This window comes from Meles meles, chromosome 15, assembly GCF_922984935.1.
Source record: "Meles meles chromosome 15, mMelMel3.1 paternal haplotype, whole genome shotgun sequence".
In the NCBI taxonomy this organism is placed as follows: Eukaryota; Metazoa; Chordata; class Mammalia; order Carnivora; family Mustelidae; genus Meles; species Meles meles.
The window spans coordinates 50,735,523-50,758,929 of NC_060080.1; the positions used below are offsets into that span (position 1 = coordinate 50,735,523).

The 23,407-nt window shown below is 45.1% G+C and overlaps 2 protein-coding genes and 1 long non-coding RNA gene across 15 annotated transcripts; 2 read left to right on the plus strand and 1 right to left on the minus strand.

Moving 5' to 3' along the window:
• The first annotated feature begins 5,450 nt into the window (after positions 1–5,450).
• On the plus strand, positions 5,451–12,575 carry TPRKB (TP53RK binding protein). 8 transcript variants are annotated; one of them, XM_045978701.1, is made up of 6 exons: positions 5,687–5,923; positions 6,497–6,530; positions 8,059–8,218; positions 9,668–9,790; positions 11,126–11,302; positions 12,449–12,575. In XM_045978701.1, the coding sequence occupies exons 3-6, from the start codon at positions 8,078–8,080 to the stop codon at positions 12,533–12,535; spliced, it is 528 nt and encodes a 175-aa protein (XP_045834657.1). In that variant the 5' UTR covers positions 5,687–5,923; positions 6,497–6,530; positions 8,059–8,077; the 3' UTR covers positions 12,536–12,575. The 8 variants fall into 8 exon arrangements, 7 of the variants coding, with proteins under 7 accessions (XP_045834662.1, XP_045834657.1, XP_045834661.1 ...); XM_045978705.1 differs by having other exon boundaries at positions 8,119–8,218; XM_045978703.1 differs by lacking the exon at positions 6,497–6,530 and having other exon boundaries at positions 8,119–8,218.
• LOC123925488 lies at positions 9,593–18,118 on the minus strand. 5 transcript variants are annotated; one of them, XR_006815028.1, is made up of 5 exons: positions 18,097–18,118; positions 16,336–16,563; positions 15,601–15,735; positions 9,830–9,888; positions 9,593–9,724 (listed from the first exon to the last, which is right to left on the minus strand). It is a non-coding gene; the product is annotated as an uncharacterized LOC123925488 (long non-coding RNA). The 5 variants fall into 5 exon arrangements; XR_006815026.1 differs by lacking the exon at positions 18,097–18,118 and adding an exon at positions 17,999–18,088; XR_006815025.1 differs by lacking the exon at positions 18,097–18,118 and adding an exon at positions 17,957–18,087.
• On the plus strand, positions 18,091–20,599 carry NAT8 (N-acetyltransferase 8 (putative)). Of its 2 annotated transcripts, none has more exons than XM_045978698.1 (2): positions 18,091–18,228; positions 19,637–20,599. In XM_045978698.1, the coding sequence occupies exon 2, from the start codon at positions 19,692–19,694 to the stop codon at positions 20,376–20,378; it is 687 nt and encodes a 228-aa protein (XP_045834654.1). In that variant the 5' UTR covers positions 18,091–18,228; positions 19,637–19,691; the 3' UTR covers positions 20,379–20,599. The 2 variants fall into 2 exon arrangements, with proteins under 2 accessions (XP_045834654.1, XP_045834653.1); XM_045978697.1 differs by lacking the exon at positions 18,091–18,228 and adding an exon at positions 19,020–19,116.
• The last annotated feature ends 2,808 nt before the right edge of the window (positions 20,600–23,407 follow it).

Below are 23,407 nucleotides of genomic sequence, written 5' to 3' on the forward strand. Positions count from 1 at the left end.
ACCCACTGAGCCACCCGGTTGCCCACTTTTTTGTTTTTTAATGAATGTATTCTTTTTTCTCTCCAAAGTTACCAATTATGTTTAGGTTTCTTCTGTTCCCTGCATCAACTGTTTCCCTTCTTCTTTTTTTTTTCAAATTGTTGATGCCTGTCTCTCCTGTTAGAGGTATTCTTGGGATATCTGGTAACCTTTGCCCATCTTTTCGTACTTAAGATTGAGGCATTCAAAACTGATGGAAGCCCTGCTTGTCCCATGGTGGATTTGTAATCATAATGTTGTCAGTTTGCTTTTTGTTTACTTCCCCCTTGCTGCACACATTTAGGTTTTATTTTCTCCATTCTGACAGTTGCTGTCTTTCATAATTTTATTGCTCTCTCATCTACCATTTGGTATCTCTCCCCATTGTCTTTTGAGTTTTTAAACCATAAAAATTCTTTTTTTGACATTTTTGGTAGAAATAGAGATACCAATATTCGGTCAGTCCAGCCAGTGTAATGAGCATCTGCTGCCAATAAAATTGAGTTTGGGATTTATCCTCAGTCTAACAAGCGTGATTTTTATACATTGTGTCCCAGAAGTGTAGGCCTTTGAGTATCCTCAGTCACGATTTGGTCTTGTAACATCAGTCACAAACACTCCTGCTGTGGCGGTAAGCCCCATATAGGAACCTGTGTGAACCACCTTTCTAATGTAATTCTAACAACTGCCCCAGAATTATGTTGTACACACTTATGTCACATGTCTTTATCTTCCAGGTTGTTCCCTTGGCCATAATGGCGCTGTGGTCTCTGACAGCAAATCATTCCCATTCTTGAAGCCTATCTCAGTAAAACCTTCTTTCCCAACTCTACCCCCTATTGATTCATACCTTTTCCTACAGGTACCTTGTGTCACTATTTAGTATTTATTTCATTTATATCACAGCTTCCAAGCACAGTCTCAGATTCCCTCAAACCACCCCCCGCCCCTTGCTTTGCAAAGGCGCCATCTCTCACCTGGCCCACAGTCCCCTTTTCCCCCTTGCCAACAAACCTTACTGCACTCCCTGAGCCAACTAAAGCCCAGGTTAATCAAGGCCCTTACAGCCTCCACACCTAGCTCTCTCTCTTCTGTCATTTCTCCACGTTAGAGCTGGAGGAGATGCTCTACTGCCAGCACAGGATTGGGCTTTCTGAACTGCCAATGAGAGGATGATCAGAAATGTTGAGGAGGAAGCTCCCACTGTGGGGAGCCTTGATTAATGAAACACAGAGGATAGGAGGGCGCCTGGCAGGCAAATTCTCCCCCTCCTTGCTCCCTTCTGTGGAGGACTATTGGGAAAGGTTTTTCCTTTCAAGCCTTCCAGAGAGCTTAGCCCACTGAGCAGACACTTGCCAAACGACCCTGCCAATGAGGAAATCCATTACCTCACATTGCTTTGCAGCTTTCCTTACTTCACTGCCCTTTTTTCCCTCACCCTCACTAGTCTGCACATTTCCCAAATAAAACATCAGCATTTTAACCCTTGTATTAGGCTCTGCTTTCCAGAGGACCTAGGTAAGGAACTCAAGCATTTGTTAATAAATTTGACAGTCATAGGATTTTAATTGTTCAACCATGTATACAAAAGTGGGAAGTACCAGAGCTCTTCCTGATCTGACATGGAGATCCTACAAATGTTTATACCTTTAGGAATACAGAAATGTCAATTATATTCAAAGATACAATTTACCAAGAAGTATAGGCTATAGACTTTTGGGTAGGAATTTATTCTCAGGGTTATTTTCACATGACTTGGAATAGTTTTTGGAGTCTCGGTGTCTTCCATGACCCATTTGTTCAGATAATACTTCCAAGGTTAGACTCACTTTAGCAGACAGTAACAGTTATGCATATTTATGCAGGTTTGCCTATTGTAGAGAACAAGGCTGATATTCTTGTGAAAGTTCTCATTTAACACTTTTCCAAATCAGATCTTTTTTTTTCTTTTTTTTTTTTTTTTAAGATTTTATTTATCCACTTGACAGAGAGAGAGATCACAAGTAGGCAGAGAGGCAGGCAGAGAGAGAGGAGGAAGCAGGCTCCCTGCGGAGCAGAGAGCCCGACGCGGGGCTCGATCCCAGGACCCTGAGACCATGACCCGAGCCGAAGGCAGCGGCTTAATCCACTGAGCCACCCAGGCGCCCCCCAAATCAGATCTTTTGAACTCATTTTATGATGCCTAGTGACTTCTTCCTCTGCAACTGTAGTAAAGGGATTATCTTTACCTCTTCTGAGATGACATTTTTTTTTTTAAAGATTTTATTTATTTGACAGAGACAATGTGTACACATGAGCAGGCAGAGGGAAAGGAAGAAGCAGGTTCTGCAGGGAGCCCAACAAGGGGCTTGATCCAGGACCCTGGGATCATGACCCGAGCTGAAGGTAGACACTCAACCAAAATGAGCCACCCAGGTGCCCAAGATGACTTTTTTTTTTTTTTTTAAGATTTTATTTATTTATTTATTTGACAGAGATCACAAGTAGGCAGAGAGGCAGGCAGAGAGAGAGAGAGAGGAGGAAGCCGGCTTCCTGCTGAGCAGAGAGCCGGATGCGGGGCTCCATCCCAGGACCCTGGGATCACGACCTGAGCCGAAGGCAGACACTTTAGCCCACTGAGTCACCCAGGCACCCCAACCGAGATGACTTTTTAAGAAGAGTAAAATTCATCCTTTTTTAGTGTACAGTTCAGTGAGTTTTAACAAATGCATTGTTTTATAGTGACTACCACAACTGAGAACCTTGCCATCACCCCCAAAACTTTCCTCATGTTATTTTCTAAATAACTGTTCCCATACCCTGGCAACCACTGATGGGTTTTTGGTCTGTATTTTTGCCTTTTTCAGAATGTCATGAGTTTAATCATATAGTATATAGCCTTATCAATGTGATTTCTTTTATTTAGCATAATGATTTTGAGATCCATCTATGTCACTGAAGGGGATCAACATTCGATTCCCTTTTTGTTGCTGAGTTAGCATTCTGTTGTGTGGCTATACCACTGTTTGTTTATCCATCTACCAGGTGACACTTCCAGTTTTTGACTTTTAAACAAAGTTGCTATAATCATTTATATACAGGTTTTTATGTGAACACAGGTGTTTATTTCCCTTGGAGTGAGATTGCTGCTATGAGGTAACTGTTATGTAATTTTATAAGAAACTGCCAAATGTCTCCCAAATGGCTGAACTATTTTACATCCCCATCAAAAGGGTATAGGAGTTCCAGTTGCTCACATCCTTACTAGCACTTAGTATCCTCATTTTTTTTTAATTGTACCTATTCTAATACCGGTATATTTTTGTCTCATTGTGATTTTTAAAAGTTTTAGAGGGCACCCTCATGGCTCAGTTAAGCATGTGACTCTTGATTTCGGCTCAGATCATGGTCTCAGGGTCATGAAATCAAGCCCAGTGTCAGGCTCCATGCTGTGCATGCAGACTGCTTAACATCCTCTCTCCCTTTCCTTCTGCCTCTCCCCACCTTTCTCTCCCAAAAACTAAATAAAAGTTTGAGACATAATTAACATGATACACTGTTATGTTTTTAAATGTACAATTTGATACTTTCGGCACGTATACAACCATGAAACCATTGCCACAATTAAGACAGAACATACCTGTTACCCCCAAAGTTTCCTTGTGCTGTTTTGTAATTCCCTTTTTCCACCCAAGGCCCCCACCTAAGCAACCACTGATCTGCTTTGTGTCACTGTAGTCTTATGTAAGCGGAGTCATACAAAATGTACTATTTTAATGTCTGGCCTTTTTTATTGAGCGTGATTATTTTGAGATTCATCCATGTTATTCTATGTGACAACAGCTGGTTCCTTTTTATCGCCAAGTTGTAGTCCATTGTATGGATATACAATGTGCTTATCCACTCACTTGATGAACATTATGGTGGTTTCCAGCTGTGGATGGTTACAAATACGCTGCTAAAAAATGAGCTGCCTTTTTTTTAATGTCTGTTTTTAATCAGCTTTATTGAGGTATAATTTATCGTCTATAAAATATACTTTTAAAGTACATAGTACGATGAATTTTTACAAAGTCCTACTCCCTGTGTAACTAACACCACATCAAGATCTAAAACATTGGCTTCATGGCAAAGATTCCCTTGGGGTTTTTTCCAGGCTCCTCTCTCACTCCTCCATTCCCAGCAATCTTTTGCTTTCTATTCACTCTAAAATAAATTTGTAATTCCTAGAGTTTTGTAGAAAAGGGATCATATGGTAATAAATTCTAGTGTTTTTTTTCTGAGTATGTTTTGTGATTCATCCATGTTGTAAGTATTGCCAAGTATCAGTAATTCATTCCTTTTTGTTAATGATAATAATAATAATGCTGTATTCCTTTGTATGAATCTACCACAATTTGCTTATCCATTGACATGTTGTTGGGCATTGGGTTGTTTCCAGTCTTTTGCTGTTAAGAGTAAAAGTTGCTGTAAACATTCATGTACAAGCCTTTGTATGTACATGTTTTCATTTTTCCTGGTAAATGCCAAGGAATGAAATTGCTGAGTACAGTAAATACACATTTGATTTATTAAGAAACAGCCACTCTTTTCTAAAGTAGTTGTACTACTCTGTAAAACTCAAACCAGCAATACCAATTGTGTTTGACAACAACTTATATTAACAGTTTTTAAAATTTTAGTTATGTGGGTGTGTAGTAGTAGCTCATTATGTTTTAAATTTGCATTACTCTGCTATGATGTTGAGCATCTTCTGTGTTTATTGGCCTGATTCATGTATCTTTTATAAAGTGTTCAAATATGTCACCCATTAATAATTAGGTTGTTTTCTCTTACTGAGTTATAGGCATTCTTTATATAGTCTGAATACCAATCTTTGGTCAGAATATCTTTTTCACATATATATTCCCACGTATTCAAGCCGAAGGGTACTCTTTGCTACCCCTTAAATAGGGGAAGGCCTTTGTGTCTCAGAGCCTTTGAACTCTGTGTTGACTGGAATGCTGCTCTCCCAGATCATACAGCTGGCTTCCAGACGTCCTCCAGTCACTTTCTGGTGAGATCTTAACCATCCTATTTGAAACAGTAATACCCACGGCCAGGCATTCCTCCCTTTTCCTAGCTTTTTTCCTCCATAGTACATACCTACCCGACAGCTATATTTGTTATTTACCTGTGTAAATGTACCTGTATTAAAAAAAAAGTGCTGTCCAAGAAGAGCTCCAACCATAAACATGGAAAATAATTCTCTGCAACCTGTTTAGAGGATTACTTCCTCACTTGGAGGCTGATACACTTTTACGGATGAGAAATTTCTGAGCCTGCTAGATGCAGGAAGAGGTTCATTTTATCAGTGTCCTGTCACCTGTCTTTTAAGTACCGGAGGGAAGTCTGTCCATTCCCTCTCCCTAGGAGACCCTCCCTAAATGACCGACGGCACTGACAGCAAGAAGGGAATGAGTCCCGCCTGCCCCGCAGAGAACTGTAGCGGAGACGAAGGAGCTCATCCTGGCTAACATTGTTTTTGCACTGGAAGAAACCTACGCCGAACATGCGTCGGAGACAATGCTGAGACTCGGCAGTGAAACCTCAGCGTCCAGTCCCTGGGTCCTCACCGTCCCCGTCGCCGGAAGTGACGGACAGGGCCCCCCGCGTCACTCCGCGTCCGCTGACAGCTCAGGCTGGGGAAGAAGCGTGTCGGGAGGGGCGGACGCCGCTTCCGCCCGGCTTTCAGAAAGTGTTGGCTTTGTTTCCAAGGGGAAGGTCTTCCGAGCGGACCGGAAGCGAGAGTGTGTGGGTCCTCTCGGGGTTGGAAGGGCAGCCCCGGGAACGCAACCCGGCGGGGGCAGGCGCCCGCTCACTGACGTCGTGAAAGGGCGGAGAAGCGCGTCTAAGAGGGACCGGACCCGGGACTTTGGGCGCCCTGGTAAATGGACTCTTACCGGCAAGTGGGAGGGAAGGAGTCGGGGCTCTGCCTGTCGGGGGCGCAGAGCGGGGAGAGAGCCCGGGCGCCGGAAGCCGGGGTGGCCGCGGCGGCGGCGGCCGATAGTGTGTGGGCCCGGCGCGCCTGCGAGCGGAGGGAGCGACGGCCCGGAGTGGCGGGGCTGGGGGCTTTATCGCACGAGCAGTGGAAGGACCCGCTGTGGCTTACTTTTTGAGGGGATCGCTCTTTCTGCCGGCTGGAGGTTGGCGGGTGAGAGGGTGGGAACTGCGAGGCGACAGCCCCTGGAAGGCCACAGCCGTAGATGAGGGAACGGTGCTGCTGGGGTGGTGGGTATCGGCGACAAGTGGACGGGTGCCTAAGAGGTAGACTCGTCAGGACTGTGGATTAGCTATGGGGTGGGTGTTCGGCGATGATGCCACGTTTCTGGCCTAAGTGAGGGAATTTATTTTGACCTTTGCCAGGGGTCCTTTTTTCCGTAGTGTTAAAACATAAAACACCGAAGAGGGTTTTTTCCGTGCTGATTATATGTATTCCTATTTTGTGTGCTCACTGTAGAAAATTCAGAATGGACATCTTTTTAAAATAGAAGGTAAAAATTACCAATATTCCTACCACCCGAGATGGCCATATTTTGGTGTGTTTCATGTTTTCGTTTTCTGTGTGCATCTTTTTTGTGAAATTGGGAATATATTCGTTATATTTTTCTATATCTTTTTCTTCTCATTGGTCATTCCCATGACAATAAAGATTGAACTGCCGTGTGCCATGATATGATCCACACATTGTTTTTTCCTACTAAAAACTCAGATGTCATTCCACCAACTCAGAACTTTTTGGTTTATTTTCCTTTCAGTATTTTTTATGCACTTTTTTGAGAAGTCCACTATTTATGCTACATTTTAGGTTTTGTTTTTCAATCACATTTTTTTTAAAGATTTTATTTATTTATTTGACAGACAGAGATCACAACTAGGCAGAGAGGCAGACAGAGAAAGAGGAGGAAGCAGACTCCCTGCTGAGCAGAGAGCCGGATGTGGGGCTCCATCCCAGGACCCTGGGATCATGACCTGAGCTGAAGGCAGAGGCTTTAATCCCTGAGCCACCCAGGCACCCCTCAATCACATGTTTTTAATCAATGTTATTAATTGCTGTTTTCACACATCCTTAACTGCTTTTCGGGACCATAGTTTTTAATGGTTGTTTAGTCGCAACAAATTCCATTATTAGCTAGATAATTTTCCAACTTTTTGCTATTAGGATGATGAGAGGGACATCATTTTCAGGTTTCAGAATTTAATTCCCTTGTCATGGGAATGACCAATGAGAAGAAAAAGAAAAGAGTCCTAGAAATGGAACCGACCAAGTAAAAGGATAAAATGAATTTATCAAATTGCCACATCCAAATATCTCACTAAGACGTTGATTGAAATTGTTTTAAAGATCATGTTTTTGCAATACTTTGTTTATCAAAGATATGGTTGTCTTTCTGGTTAGTCAAGTTCTTGTCTTTTATGTTTCTTTTATGTCGTTGTCGTTTTCTTATTAAACTTATGTGTAAGAAAGGGCCAGTAATTGATCTTTTTTTCTTTTTCTTTTTTTAGTAATTGTATCCTCTCTATTCAGATGTCATGTATGAAATGAGTATCTTTGAGTCAGGTGTCATACTTTCTTCAATAAAATTTTCTTAATATTTGTGTCTAGGTTCTGCTAAAATTACATATAATGGTAAGCCCAGAAAGCTAAAAAGGCTAAGTTGGCATGAGGTTTTACTAATACCATCAGCAGCCTCTTGTCTAACAATTCCGACATTCTTCTCCTACTTGGCTGTTAAAGAAGCTTCCCCTCAGCCATGCATCAGATCCCTTGAGCAAGGGAACCAGGCAGCAACCTTGATCCTTTCTGAAGAATGGTAAAGGAAGCTAGAAACAACTCAGCGTGGGTGGGAAGACATCTCATGAGGATGCCAAATGTGCTTTTGGATGGATTCTTCTAGTTTAACAGTTCTGCCATCTTATTAAAGTTATTTTAATTTATTTGTTAGCAAGGCTATTTTTAAGTGAATTATAACATTAACTTTTAAACAAAGTCTTTTGGTCTTTTTGGTTTTATGCAAATAGAATCCTGCTTGTCTATGAAATGCAGTTAACACATCAGCTGGACCTATTTCCCGAATGCAGGGTGACCCTTCTGTTATTTAAAGATGTAAAAAATGCTGGAGACTTGAGAAAAAAGGCCATGGAAGGTGCTATTGATGGTTCACTAATAAACCCTAAGGTGGTGAGTATAAGTGAGACTAGCTGAGCTGTAACAGGGCATTGAAGAGTATATAATTTTTCATGATGTTACAGGTTAGCCTAAAATTGTCACCTTTGAGTAAAGAGTTCTTGTCCACGCTTTGGAGTCAGACTGGGCCAACCTTGAATTTAACATTGAATAGAAGCCTAAGTGCTGGGAACTTCCCCCAGGAGATGAGAAAGGTTGTGGTCAGGCTCTGACCTAATGGCAAATTCTTGGATCTTCATCTTCTCATCTGAACTAGAAAAAAAATCTCTGCACAGGATTTGAAGGGGCACATGCACCCAAATGTTTATAGCAGCAGTGTCCACAATAGTCAAAATATGGAAAGAGCCCAGATGTCCGTCGACCAGGTAAAGAAGATGTGGCATATATATACATTGGAAGAGTACTTAGCCATCAAGAAAGAATGAACTCTTGCTAATTGCAGCAACGTGGGTGGAACTAGAGGGTATCACGCTAAGCAAAAGAATTCTGTCAGAGGAAGATGAATACCATATGATTTCACTCATGTAGAATGTAAGAAAACATGAATATAGGGGAAGGGAAGGAAAAATAATGATGAAAATAGGAGGGAGGCAAACCATAAGATGTTTAACTCTAGGAAACAAACCGGGTTGCTGGAGGGGAGGAGGGTGTAGGGATGGGGTAACTGGGGGACGGGCATTTGATGTAATGAGCACTGCGTGTTATATATAAGTGATGAATCCCTGAATTCTGCCCCTGAAACTAATAATATACTATATGTAAACTAAATTGAATTTAAAGAAAGAATTTAAAAAATAAATAAAAATTTTAAAAAGCTGTTAGTTGGGGGAAAAAAAAATCTCTGCACAGGAGGCAGGTATAGTGGTTAATAGGCCACACCGTGGAAACACGGTAGCAGAATTTAATCCCAGCTCTGCCATTACAACTTTGAGCAAGTGGTGGCCAACCTTCAGAGTGTGCGTACTCTGTTCCTTTCCATATACCAGCTCAGTCTTCACAACTACCTTCTGAAGTAAGTACTATGACTCTCTGCATCTAACAGATAAAACAGGAATTTGCCCAAGTCCCTCAGTGGTTAAGTGACAGAGCTGGGATTCAAACCCAGACAGTCTTTGCTTTGGTTTCCTTATCCACTGTACATGAATAATAATACTGATTTCATAGGGTAGTTTTAAGGATTAAAATATCACACGTAAAATGTTTAGAATATGGCTTTTCCCATGATACTCTCAACAAATGTTATTTAAAAATTTTTCACTACTTAAGTTTCTTGCAGCTTTAAAATTCTGTGATTTTCTGAACACCCAGCAATTTTGAAAATGTAGTTCACAGAAATTGTGATGAAGTAAAACAGCCCGACATTGGGGTTACCAAAAGCTAAGGCATGCATCTCCAAGATGCTCCAGATGCTCCATGTGTAATTCTTTCTGTCCTCTTTGGTAGATTGTTGATCCATTTCAGATACTTGTGGCAGCAAACAAAGCAGTTCATCTCTACAAACTGGGAAAAATGAAGACAAGAACTCTATCAACTGAAATTATTTTCAACCTTTCCCCAAATAACAATGTAATTAATATGAATTTCACTTAATTTACTTCTGCTGACCTTGTCATGATATACCATGTGTTCCCTAGTGTTGGGCTGGAGGCTGAATTCCTGTACGCCTATTGTTGGTAACAAAGCAAAATAATAGTTAAGAGAGTTCTGGATAGAATTGAGGTTTAGCACTGCCTTTTACTAGACAAATAAGCTTAGTCATTTCAGATATGAGTAAACAAAAGTTAAGCTACATGAAATGAGGACAGTTTTATCTGTCCTTATCATATAATAGGAGCAGGAAGATCCCCCTAAATGATATATACATTTAAATGGTAAAACATTAAGCATAGATACCTGTGTGTTATCATGCACATCTATTTTCCCTATAAACTCCTTGAGGATAGAATCCATGTCTTTTCCATATCCAGAAGTCTTCCGGTTAACAGCCCTTAACACGGGCGCTCTCACACCTCCGGGGCACAGGAAGTTTGCGGTTTGAGGTACTGATGGTAAGTTACTGAGCTAAAGACATTCCATATGTGGCACATTAAAAAAATAACAACAAAAAAACCCTGAAAATTTTGCTGATGAAGTTTGAGTATTACTACTACTGTTAATAACACAGCCAGGTAATAATAGCATCCAGAGGGTAATTGGGAATGCTGCAGCATGATTTAAAATAATGTTTGAATTAACTCTCTGGTACCTGGAGAAAAACATCTCCAGATAATTATTATTTCTTTGAGATCATTTGAAATAACTTGAGAAACTATTCAATTCAGTAAGCATCTGTTGGACTGGTTGGTCCCTCTTTTGGCTACAGTTCCAGGGCAGGAGAAAGAAATATGCTCCTGAGGAAGGCAGGGAAATGACAGAAATCCAGCTACTCTAAGATAAAATGATATATTGGGAATAATAAGTCAAACCTATGGGAACAGCAAGGAAGCAACTCCTGTAAGGAGGGGGCTGCTGCGGAGAGTGCCGTGTGCACTGGACGGTGAAGGATGAGGCACTCCAGACAGGAGGAGGAAAAGTGTGAAATGATAGGACCCCCACACAGTCCAGCCTGGCTAGAAGGTAGGCGTGCATGGCTGGAGGGTCACCGGGGATCAGAAGGAGGGGGCGTTTGTGTGCCATGCCAAGAATGGGCTTGCCTGTGCAGTAAGGAGGTGTACCTGTGAGCAGAGAGTGCCCTAGAGGCATAGCTGGGGTGTCAGGAAGGGCTGTTGAAGAGAGAGACTGTAGGTGGAGAGAACCATTTGGAAATGTAAAATAACCTCCAGCCAGAGGAGGAGGCTGATGGGGAGATGTTTCAGACACAGAAACTACTAGTATGTTATCTTGCCTTTTTTTTTCCCTTAGATTTCAGAAGCTTTGAAAAAATTTGGTATCTCAGCAAATGACACTTCAATTCTAATTGTTTACATTGAAGAGGGAGAAAAACAAATAAATCAAGAAGACCTAGTATCTCAGGTTGAAGGTCATCAGATTTCTCTGAAAAACCTTCCCGACGTAACAAATATTACAGAAGTAAAAAAGGTTTGTAAATCTGTATTTTTAAAAAGAGTGATGAAGAGGGGTGCCTGGGTGGCTCAGTGGGTTAAAGCCTCTGCCGGTCCTGGGATCAAGCCCCCCCCCCCCCTCAGCAGGGAGCCTGCTTCCTCCTCTTTCTCTGCCTGCCTCTCTGCCTAATTGTGATCTTTGTCAAATAAATAAAATCTTAAAAAAAAAAAAAAAAGAGTGATTAAGAGTAAAACCAATGCTGTTTGCTTATTGATCACCAATGTTTTTTGTTTGTTTGTTTGTTTGTTTTTTTAAGAAAGGTTAATGTATTAAGAATTACTTGAGGGGCGCCTGGGTGGCTCAGTGGGTTAAAGCCTCTGCCTTTGGCTCAGGTCATGATCCCAGGGTACTGGGATCGAGCCCCACATCCGGCTCTCTGCTCAGCAGGGAGCCTGCTTCCTCCTCTCTCTCTCTGCCTGCCTCTCTGCCTACTTGTGATCTCTGCCTGTCAAATAAATAAATTAAAAATCTAAAAAAAAAAAAAGAATTACTTGAGAATAAGTATAGAGGCTAAGAATTAGAAGGTGCAGGTTTATGAAAAATATAGTTAGAAATTTAGTTGATAAAAGCATTCTCTAAGAATAAATACATTCTGTATTTTATATTTCAAATGCACTGTGTAAGCTTGATCGGGTTTTTTTTTGTTTGTTTTTTTTTTTTTTTTCAAATTATTTTGAGAGAGCACCCAGAGCAAGAGAGGGAGCTCAAGCAGGGGAAGGGAGAGGGGTAGAGGGAGAAGCAGACTCCCAGCTGAGCAGGAAGCCCTATGCAGATGAAGATGTAGGGGTTGATCTCAGAACCCTGGGATCATGACCTGAGCTACCCAGGCTCCCCTGTGTAAGCCTGATCTTTAATGTCTAGATGTACACTTTTAAAATTGGTACAAATTTGGTTTCTGTGTTTAGAGGGTTAATCACCATAACTGCAATTTAAAGGGAACTTTTGACATAAGTGATGAGTTGCTATCTACTTTGCATATTTTAATCACATTTGTGATTTGTGATTTCATGCCATTATCCCAGTAGATGAATGATAAAAATTTCACTTATACATGTTTGTATGATGAAAATGAGTAGTGCATGCATATATTAGCACGCCATAATTTGCCTTCTATCGTTACAGATATATAAACTGTCTTCACAAGAAGAAAGTATTGGAACATTATTGGATGGTATCATTTGTAGAATGTCAACAAAAGATGTTTTGTGAAATGACAAATATTAAAATTTTTCAGCATTTATTAAAAAAACATGGATTTTTCTTTCTTATTATATACGTTCAATTGTAGAAAACACAGAATGTTACAACAAAGAAAAAAAGCCACTACTGTCTTCTCTCTTAATATTTTAAAAGATAGCCACTGTTGCTATTATGTGTTCTTGTCTTCTGTCTTCTGTTTCTATTCAAATACATTTCATCTTTATGTAATTGGAATAATTAGGCATTTACTAGGTTCTTGCCTTAGTGATTTTATATTCATCAGTTCATATCCCTGCCCTTACTTCTGGCTACTCTGACATTTCCCTTCAAAGCATCCTGGTTCCAAGGGTTTTATATACAAGAATTCATTCATCATAACCTTAGGAGGTAAATACTAGTATAACCACCATTTCACACACAAGGCAACTAAAAGATTATACAAATAATAAGTAAATTGCTCAAGGTCATACGGCTAGTATTAAGTCATGTTTTATAGATGGTTTGGGTTTTCTTTTCTCACTTTGTCTTCTATTTGGATTGTAGCAGTTAAGACTGCCTTGGTTAAGGGTCAGCAAACTTCTGTGAAGGGCCAGGTAGTAAGTATTTTCAGCTTTGCAGGCCATAAGGTCTCTGTTGCACCCACTCAACTCTTGCTGTCATAGTATCCATAGGCCATAAATGATGAGTATGGCTGTGTTTCAACAAAACTCAATTGACAAAAATAAATGGTGGGCAGATTTTGACCTGAGGCCATACTTTGTGGTCTTCTGGGTTAGATTAGGCTTCAGTTACAGTCCCTAAAGCTCACTGGCTTCACACAACAGACAAAAGTCTGTGTCATCCTCAGTCTGCATAGCCAGTGTGAAGCAGTAAACACAAGAGGCTCAAACCAGGTCTGCTTATCTCATGTTTCATGGTACAAAGCCAGTCAAGTGGTCCTGCCAACCTCATAAAGGACAGAGAAGTGTGATCCTTCCACATGCTGGAAAGTAGAGAGGTGGAAATACTTAGTGATTTCTATCACGATCATAAATAATAAAGCATAGGGACATCACTGACATTTCTTGTCTGTAGTGTGCTTAGCATTTAATATGTACTACCTCATTTAGTCCTACTATAATCCGGAGAGATTTTTACCAGCAAGGAAACAGATCTAGTCTCTGAAGTCTATTTCAAAAAGTTTCAAACCTAAAGAATAATTAACAATAATACATGAAAAGTCCATGTACCTTTCATGTGAATTCACTATTTGTTCTTAACACTTTGCTACATTTGTTTGCTCACCTCTTGCTCTCCTATCTGCCTGTCTGTGCTCAGGTGTGTACAATACAAACATACACACTTGAATGATTTGAATGTAAGTTACAGACCTGGCACTCCAGCCTACACAGTGTTTAGCTGTTATATCTCCTTTCATCTACAGCAAACCTTTTAAGAGTGATGCTGACATTTTTTGAAGAGCACCCGAAGTATCTTTCAGAATTCCACACTATCTGGATTTGTTCATGATTTACATCAGCTTAAATATTTTTGGAAGTAATGTTGGGTCCTTGCCATTGCGTGTCAGCATGCAATGTCCGTTGGCCCCATCATTAGTGATAAAAGTTTGATCCCTTGGTTAAGGCAGTGCCTCCCCCAGACGTCTCCATTACAAAGGGATCTCTTCCCCTGACAGAGCGTTTCAGCTGCCAGGGACTAACAGTCTGATCCCAATAACCCCAGGCCCCTGTGCTCCGAACACCTCCATGGCATGGCTCCTCCCATGCCATCACTCACTTTCTTTGTATTAACAAGGTACATGTAACATACCTAGTCTCTTCTTACACATTATATTGCTTTCAATGTTTCACTTTTGCAATAAATCTTTGTACATGTTTTTCTTTCGGCTAGTTTCTCTAAAGTAGAATCCTTGGGGATGAGCAGTTGTTCTCATTAGAGCGGAAAGGTGCCCTTCTGCCCTCCCTACTGCAGCCACCTCCCTGCTCTGGTTTACTAATGGCAGCCACTCTGCACTCACATCACAGTATCAAGGAAAGCATAACCTAGTCCGACTGGTCTCAGAATGAAGTTTGTATTCATCAAATTTGCCTGTTAGTGATGTTTTTATAGTCCTTTCTACCACTGACCTTCCGTGTTCCCCTCTAGATCAATCCTTCCAATACCCCTGCCCCGCCCCTGTTCTGGGAGGTGGCCCTATATGGCAGCAAGAGGACTCTTCTCCTTGGCTTCTGCCTGAGTTTGGCCAAGTAGGTGACCCGCAGGAGACTGGAAAGGGGAAGACAGTATGAGGCCAGCATATTTATTCTCCTGACCCCCTCCCTGCAAGGTCATGTGGGCTGGCTTTGTCCCTGAACCTTTCAACTCCTGGGTCAGGTTCCTGTCATCTCTCCCTCTCACCTTGCTTCAGGCCTCCTGGGCAATAATACACCTGGTTCTTGCACCATCCTCGGTCCCTCTCTACCCACCCATACGTTCAGAACTAGTCCCTTTGATCATCTGCATAAAATCTGCCAGAGTTACCCTAATTTGAGTGTCGGGGCCTGATACTCTCACTCTCAGATAATTAGTTGTAAGGTTACAGAACATCTCTGTGGAGCTGGAATTATAGTTCTAGGATTCCTGAACATCTTATCTTACTAAGGATGACCCACCCACCTACTTCTTTCCCCTTGAAAGGACTTGTCACGATTTTCTTCCACTCATCTTCTCTAAATAATGAGCTCTTGGTAGAAGTTCAGGGCATTGGCCTGACACTGGGTTACGGGGAGCCCTGATGAGAGGTTACAGGAGAATTTAAGGAATTTAAGTTAAATGAAACTGAATTGATGTTCTCTTCTCCCTGAGATTTCCAAAATGTAATGCCATTTATGAACTGTCCATCTCACTGGCCCATTTCTGGGCTGCGCTGGTGTAGTAGGGAATATTTTTCAAAGATATAAGGTGGGGTTTTAATGACTCTTTTCTCTTAAATCCACAACCTTTGGAATAATGGTGATTCTATGAGGCCTCGGGAAGGAGATCTCAGCTTTTCTGGCCTTGGTTTCCCATTTGTAAATGGGGACATTGATACCAACCTTAGTTCTTAGATTGTCATGAATATCAAACGGAGCCTAGGAAAAGAGATTCCTCACAGTGCCAGGCATCTGATTTCTCTTTACGTACCAGCCAGTAGTGCTGAGGCAGACAGGAGAATAAAATAGGACTCACTGCTGGTGGAAAAGTAGAACAGTTCAGCCACTCTGGACAACAGTATGGCAGTTCCTCAAAAAGTTAAACATAAAATCACCATATGACCCAGAAATTCCACTCCTAGGTATATACCCAATAGAACCGAAAACAGGTGTTCAACCCAAAATGTGTACACCAATGTTCATAACAGCACAATTCACAATAGCCAAAAGATGGAAACAACCCAAGTGTTCCTCAATGGATGAATGGATAAACAAATGTGGGATATCTCTACCGTGGAATATTATGGAGCCATAAGAAGACATGATCTACTGATACAAGCTACAACATGGTGAGCCTTAAAAACAAAGTGGAAGAAGCTGAACATAGAAGTTCGCCTATCACATGATTCAATTTAAATAAAACATCTAGAAAGCTGGTTAGTTGTTGCCAGGGTCTGGCAAGAGGAGGGAGAGAGAGAGACTACATAGGGGTCAGGGGGATGCTTTTGGGGTGTGAACATGCTTTGGAACCATGCAGAGCCAGTGGCTGCACAACATAGTGAGTGTGCTGAATGCCAATGAACTGTACACACTACGCCAGTTAATTAAAAGGTGAAATAATAAATACATGTGCCTTACCTTTGGGAGTTCATGATCTTAGCTAAGTGCCTTTAGACTCTCAGATCCAGCTGAGGCAGAGCCAGGTAGATTCCCATGCCTCTGTTTCACCATCTGAAGGCCAGAGCCTGGAGTCTCAGCACACCCGAGGTTCCATCATTTGCACAGAGAATGATCCATAAGTCCTCCGTCCAGATGCTGCCATCATTTGGTATGATTGCTCAGACTTTTCTCTTTGCATGCTTGCATCTATACATTATTTTCAAGTTATGGTTTTCCAAAAGTGAGTTAAAACCTACAGTTCTATAATCTTTTTTGTATGTCAATATATCCTCACATTATCATTGTTTATGGCTGTGAGGAAAGATGAAAACCCTGGAGGCCAAGCCACAGGGTTTTGAGGAGGCCACAGAACCCAGTGAGAATACAAGGAAGGAGAGCATGGGGACAGATCAGACCTCTGGTCCCTCGGCTTGACTGTTAGGTTTTTGACTGGTTAATATTAGACTCGCTAGGAAAACTCAACTGTACTTTGGATTCCTAGTTCAAATTCTGCTTAACACTGAAATGTTTGAATATTAAAATGTATGAGACCAATGTAGCAAATACCCATGGCTAACGCTTCAGATTTCATGTTAAACTCTACCCTTGTGACCTTGCTGGGTGCCAAAGACCTGTCAGCAGTCTCCATCCACTAGACCTGGGCCCCAGCTGCCAGCCTCTGGTTTCTGACCAGAAGGCTTCAGGATGGTACCACTAGGGGCAGTCTCGATCTTTCTCACCAAGTCTGTCTCTCCTGCATCCTCCAGAGGTTCTTGCCAGAAATGTGGCTGTCATCTCTGACCCCCTCCTCGTCCTCATTCCCATTTGGGTCATTACAAACTCCTGATATTTCTGCCCACAAAATGGACTACAGGTGGGCTGGTTCTCACCATCTGGATCGCCTCACTCTGTTCCAAGCCACTACTCACTCTTGTAGGGCCTCTGTTAGCCCACGTGGCTCCTTAGTGAACAAAGAACAAGGAAGATACCCCTTTCATACAGACAGCAGTCCACTGGATGCACAGCCCAGTGGGCAGTGACGCCTTTGGGCAAATAAGAAAAAGCTCGCCCTTCACCTTTGGCCAGACTCAGGTATGTATCAGGGCTCAGGGCTTGGTGAGTGGAGTAGGGCTCTATTTCTATTCTAACGGGTCTTCCTTGCCCAGATGCTCTTGAATAGTGAGCAACGTGCGTATCTGTACCTGGGGGCTCTTTTTTCACCCGGACTGGGACACTCGCCTATGGGGTGGGAACTATGTGCTTCTACTACGGTCTCCTCCCATTCACTCCCCAGATGTTGCCAGAGCAGGCACACGTGCAAGAGGCAGGCACACACGTGCACACACAGACCCCATGTTACTCCCCAGTTAAAAGCATATCGATGGCCTCCTGCCCCTTTTGGAGTAGAGTCCAAACCCCGCAAACTGGGACGACAGGCCCTGCACGCCCAGGCCCCAGGCGCCCTCACCATTCCCTCCCTCCCTCGGGAGTGCTGGCCACCCTTCCCCGGAACACCCTGCCTTTGCCCTGCCTCAGGGCTTCACGCCTCAGTCCCCTCGGCCCCGGACGCCCTCTCCCCCTCAACCTCGCCGCGATCTACCTCTCCCTTCGCTCTCGCCCTGCGGGTCCTCCCCGGAAGTACCCGTCACCCCCGGCGGCAGCAGGTTCCTCTCGGGGCCGCGCAGCGCGTCTCACGGGTCTCGCCATTGCCCGCCACTGCTGAGAAGGGCCGCGATCTACCTCTCCCTTCGCTCTCGCCCTGAGGGTCCTCCCCGGAAGTTCCCATCACCCCCGCGGCAGCAGGTCCCAGTCCGCGCCGCGCCGCGCGCCTCACGGCTCTCGCCATTGCCGGCCACTGCTGAGGAGTGTCTGGTACGGGAAACCTGGGTGTGCCAGGCCCTCAGCTCCCGCCGGGCCCCCCACATGCTTGAGGAGGACGAGAGCCCGGCTTCAGGAGCAGTGGAGACTATAGAGGCGGGCCTTGCGTGGGGGAGAACCTGTTTTCAGGGCGGAAGAGACCCCCTGTGCCACAGAGAAGGGCTTTTCTGTTGAATTTTCCCCCGCTTTAGTTGCTCTCAGTGCAAATATTTCACAGCTGCACACACCAGGGGCGCGTCATAGCGGTGGCTGTCCCCTGCGTTGTCAGGGTTGTTGAGAGCTGAAGAGGCCGCCAGGCACGCAGTCGTGGCAGCGTACACGACAGTACCTTGAACAAACGAATGAATGAAGATGGAGCCTAGTGAAATGAGGCAGGCGAACTGCAAAGGATCAGTTTCCCTCAGATGGGGTTAGGCAGGGAGAGAGCACCTTGCGTGCTGAGCCACGGGTCTGGACTCAAGCCTGTGATGACAGCACACGTCCCCAGGCTCCCAGAAGCTGTGTCCCAGAAGGGGCCAAAAGTGGACACAAGGGCATATCGAGGGGCCAGCTGGGAGATGCTCCAGGCCCCAACCACTGAGGGAGGAAGTGTAGGCCGTCTGCCAGGGCAAGATCCCCTGAGGTGTCCCAGACTCTGCTTTTGGCGATCGCAGAGGTCAGTGGAGACTGGGCTTCCGGCTGCATCATAGCCCAGCCTCTTGATCCTGGGGTTTATGATTATCCAATGTGCAGAAGCCAGCCAGTCAGGTGGCCGTCCAGGAAGGGGCTGGTCCCTGGTGGTAGAGGGAACCCTGCACAGTCTCTCCTGGGATTCCAGTCAGAGACTGAGGGCAGAGGCCGTCCTGACACTGCCCTGGACATTCAAGTCTGTTGTGGTAGCAGGTGAGAGGACTGGAGTTGAAGGACAGTGTCTTGACAGAGGCCTGGAGCCTGGGACCCTGCTCTGGGTATCGAGTCTGGGACGTTTTTGATGTTTGACTCTTTTTAAAAAGATTTTATTTATTTATTTATTTATTTAATGTATTTGGAAGAGAGAGCACAATCGGGGGAGAGGCAGAGGGAGAGAGAGTAGCAGGAGAAGCCGGCTCCCTGCTGAGTGGGGAACCTGACATGGGACTCGATCCCAGGATTCTGAGATCATGACCTGAGCCGAAGGCAGATACTTAACCAACCAAGCCACCCAGGCGCCCTGATGTTTGACTCTTTTGCCACCTCAGCAGCCTAAAAAACTGCAGTCAAGGGGGAAGGAGCCTTTGTTGAAACTCGTACTTGGGGGCAGCTGGGTAGACTTGTTTCCTACATCCTCTAGGGCAAAAGCAGAGATGCCCTTGAGCAGTGTCTCCCCCACTCCCAGGAGGTGGCAGAGATGGGGCACTTATCTGGCTTCCTTTCTCTTCCCCAGGGTTGCCTTAAAGCTCACTCTTGTGGACTTTAAGGTTCAGGCGTCGCAGTCCTCCATGGCTCCTTACCACATCCGCAAATACCAGGAAAGTGACCGCACACAGGTCCTGGACTTGTTCTGCCACGCACTGGATGAGTTCGGCCCTGCCTCCTTCCGCCACATCCTGAAGCTGCCCCAAACCTTGGTGCTCTTGCTTGGGGTGTCTCTCGGCCTCCTCCTGGTCTCCGGCTCCTGGCTGCTGGTCCTTATAGCCAGCCCCACCCTCCTCTCTGCTCTGAGATTCCTCTGCAAATACCCCTGGACCAAGTTTACAGCCGATTGCTTGCGCACAGACATGTCCAACATCACCAAGTCCTACTTGAGTGAGCCCGGCTCCTGCTTCTGGGTGGCTGAGGCTGAGGGGCAGGTGGTGGGCATCGTGGGGGCGCTGCCTGTCAAGGAGCGCTCCCTGCACAAGGAGCAGTTGGAGCTGTTTCACCTGTGTGTGGCCTTGGATCGCCGAGGTCAGGGGATAGCGAAAGCCCTGGTCAGGACCGTCCTCCAGTTCGCGTGTGACCAGGGCTACAGCCAAGTCGTCCTCACCACCAGCATGCTGCAGCACTCGGCCTTGGCCCTCTACCAGCGCATGGGCTTCCAGAAGTTGCATCAGTTCTACTCCCTGTACTTCAGACTACTTGCTATTCCTTTGGTTAGGTTTGTCTACTGCCTGCCCTCTGCTCAGGCCTCTTGGGCACACGAGTAGGAAGGTGGCCCACGATCCTTTTTCTGGTGGCTTAGGAGAGGGCCGGCTCTAACTGAGGTAGCAAGCAGACCCCAAAGTCTCAGTGAGAGCTTACTGTTCCTTCCGTGGGAAACAGGGTTGGTGGTGGGTGGCTCTGTTCCTTTCTGTCTTTTACGGTGGCTGCTGTTTGATTTATCTAGCGCCACGGGAAGGCTGCATTAAAACAAATGAATAAAACAAATACAAATAAACATTTCTTTAGTTCACTTGTCCACCATCAGCAATTTAGGCTGGACTTGTCTGGCAGCGCTTTGGTCTCCTACAGCCTAATTCACACATCGTCATGGGCTCAGGTGGAGGGACAGGGCGACCGGGCCGGCTCATCTTCCAGCACGTGAACTCAGTGGTGGTTTGAAGATAACTGCAGAGGAGTAAAAAGTTAAGCAGAGACAAGCAAATGCTTTTCTGAGCGTCTCGGGTATCACATCTGCTGACATCCCAGACTCGGGAAGAGAAATGGGCTCTGCCTCTTTAGTGAGAGGAACTGAACTCACATAGCAAAGGGTGCCAAGAAAGAGAGCAAGAAGAATCCTGGGAGAAGGACTGGGGCCCACAATGCCATCAGCCTGCTTTGGCCCCCACCCACCGTCCGCTGAAAGGGAAGGCAGCCTGGGATAGGGAGTGGCATTTCAATGCCAGCTAGACCTAGAAGTGGTGCGGCTCTTACTGCGCTGGCCAGGCCCCAGTCACATAGCCCTAACATGCCTAAGGGGAGGCTGGGAATGTGGGATTGGTGAGTTTCCCAGACTTGCAACACCTGGCACCCTGCCTCTCGTCCCAGTGCTCAGAGACTCCAGATTTTTACAGAAACCTCAGGCCTGACCTTTTTGTCCCTAAGCTTCTGATACAGTGGCAAAGTGGTGTGTGCCCCACTGTGTACTTTGTCCAGTCAGGTCACCACAGGCACCAGGTCTCCTGACCCAGAGGCTGAGTCCCGGGATCCAGTAAGTTCCCTGATGACCCAGGAAGTCCAGGCACCCTTTCAGTCTGGGTCTTGTGGCATACTCCCATCTTGGCAGTATGCCTGCTCATAGCTTCTCTCCTGTGAAGGATCAGTCAGGTCTCAAACCAGGCCCGAACCTGCCAACTGGCATTGCTGCTGGCACATTTCCCGAAATGGGGACCTTTCATCAAATGCAAGGGATGACTGTAAACATTCATGTTTTGTTACCAAGACAGTGGGCCACAACTCTGCTGCCCTCCATTGGGTCTTTTTTCTCCCTAACTTTGGGTGACCCACCGTCCCTTCTACCAGGCATTCTACCTCTTCCATGCCTGCAGCTTTTGCACCTTCCCTGCGTGCTTCTCAGAAGACTGGGCCATCTAAATCTCGCGTTACACTGTGGCCTCCCCGACACCTCCACTCCATTTTTTTTTTTTTTTTTTTGACAGACGGAGATCACAAGTAGGCAGAGAGGCAGGCAGAGAGAGAGAGAGGGAAGCAGGCTCCCCACTGAGCAGAGAACCCGATGCGGGGCTTGATCCCCGGACCCTGGAATCATGACCTGAGCCGAAGGCAGAGGCTTTAACCCACTGAGCCACCCAGGCGCCCCTCCACTCCATTTTAAAAATGAAGCTTCTGTTTCCTCCTAGCTCCAGCTTCTAGTTAATGGCAGGGCTTTGGGCCCAGCCTCTCTGAGAGGTAGAGGAAGAGGAGGTTCCCACCAGCTGTCCTTGCCCCAGATGGCTTCTCAGGAGGAATTCCCAAGTGGGCTCCAGTTGGTGCTAGAGAGGGGGAAGGCCCACAGTGGTCTTGATGCTTTGAAAGTTTTCTTAAGTGACAATTAATTGGTTTGCTAATCCCATGTAGACATGATCCTTGCCCTCCAGGGGCTTACAGGTCAGAGCAGGCTTGGAAACCAAGGAAGCAGCAAGTGGGAATATATTGTCATAAGTGTGGGGATGATGGGGTACTGGCCAAAGAACATCAAAGGGCCACCCACCACACAGGCAGAGGAAGTCAGGGGACGCCACTGCTCCCTATTGCCTGATCCACGGAGGGTGCTCCAACAGCCAGGGACAGAGGCCAGGCCTGTCCTGGAGGCTCCTTTACTCATATTCCCCAGACCAAATCCACACTCGGTCAGTGGAGTCTGAAGCAGTGCTTTTCTGTAGAGTTCGGGTAAGGGGCCCAAGGCCAGACAAGTGAACGTGTCTGCGTTGATGAATTGGAAGGAGGGTATTTAAGTCAAGACTGTGGGCTAAGGACAGCAGGAAGTTAGGCCGGAGCTTCAGACCAGGCACCAGGTCTGAGAGAGAAGAAATAAACTCTGAGACCCAAATGTGGAAGTTCCAAAGCAGGTGACCAAGACAGTTTAGAGGGGTTGCCAGGGGTTGGGGAAAGAAGAAATGGAGAGTGATGGCTGCAGGTTTTCTTTTGGGGCAATGGATATGTTTTGAGTTTCAATGTAGGTGGTGAATTTACATCGTGAATGTACTAAATGCCACCGAAGTGTACACTTTAAAATTGTTAATTTTATGTTGTATGAAATTCACCTCCAAAAAGTCTTTCGAGATAAAAAAGGAAGACCTTAGAGGGCTCTAAAAACCAAAGGGAGGATACAAAGGTTTGGAGACAGCGGAGATATTGAGAAGTTGTTATGGGAGTTACAGCCAGCCATGAGTCTGCCCCGACCAAGCAAAGGATGGGCAAGGTGCCACCTGCAACCCCAAGGCCACTGACAGAGAAGCCTTGAGAACACCTTTGGGCCTTTTTGTGGAGCAAGAGCTGATGGGTGACGCCTTCCTGAGGAATCTAAAAGTCACAATCAGTGCCTATGGGCCTGGAAATCTGGCAGAGGTGGGATGTTCCTGGCTTTGTGTGTATGTGTTTGAGAGAGAAGGGGGTGGAAGAGGAGAAAGTTCTTTTCCTGAACTGGGCACAGGGAATGCAGACAGAGGTGAGGCGGTGGGTTTTAGGGAATGGCAAAGTGCAGCTCTGTGACCTGGGCAAAGACCCCTTTGGGCAAGTGTAGGAGACTGATAGTTTT

What these genes read in the sequence shown, in the direction of transcription:
- TPRKB (XM_045978701.1), top strand. Translation starts at nt 8,078, where the DNA reads ATGCAGTTAACACATCAGCTGGACCTATTTCCCGAATGCAGGGTGACC. An exon ending in CACTAATAAACCCTAAGGTG is followed by an intron (nt 8,219 to 9,667) that starts GTGAGTATAAGT and finishes CCTCTTTGGTAG; the next exon opens with ATTGTTGATCCATTTCAGAT. An exon ending in ATATTACAGAAGTAAAAAAG is followed by an intron (nt 11,303 to 12,448) that starts GTTTGTAAATCT and finishes CTATCGTTACAG; the next exon opens with ATATATAAACTGTCTTCACA.
- NAT8 (XM_045978698.1), top strand. Translation starts at nt 19,692, where the DNA reads ATGGCTCCTTACCACATCCGCAAATACCAGGAAAGTGACCGCACACAG.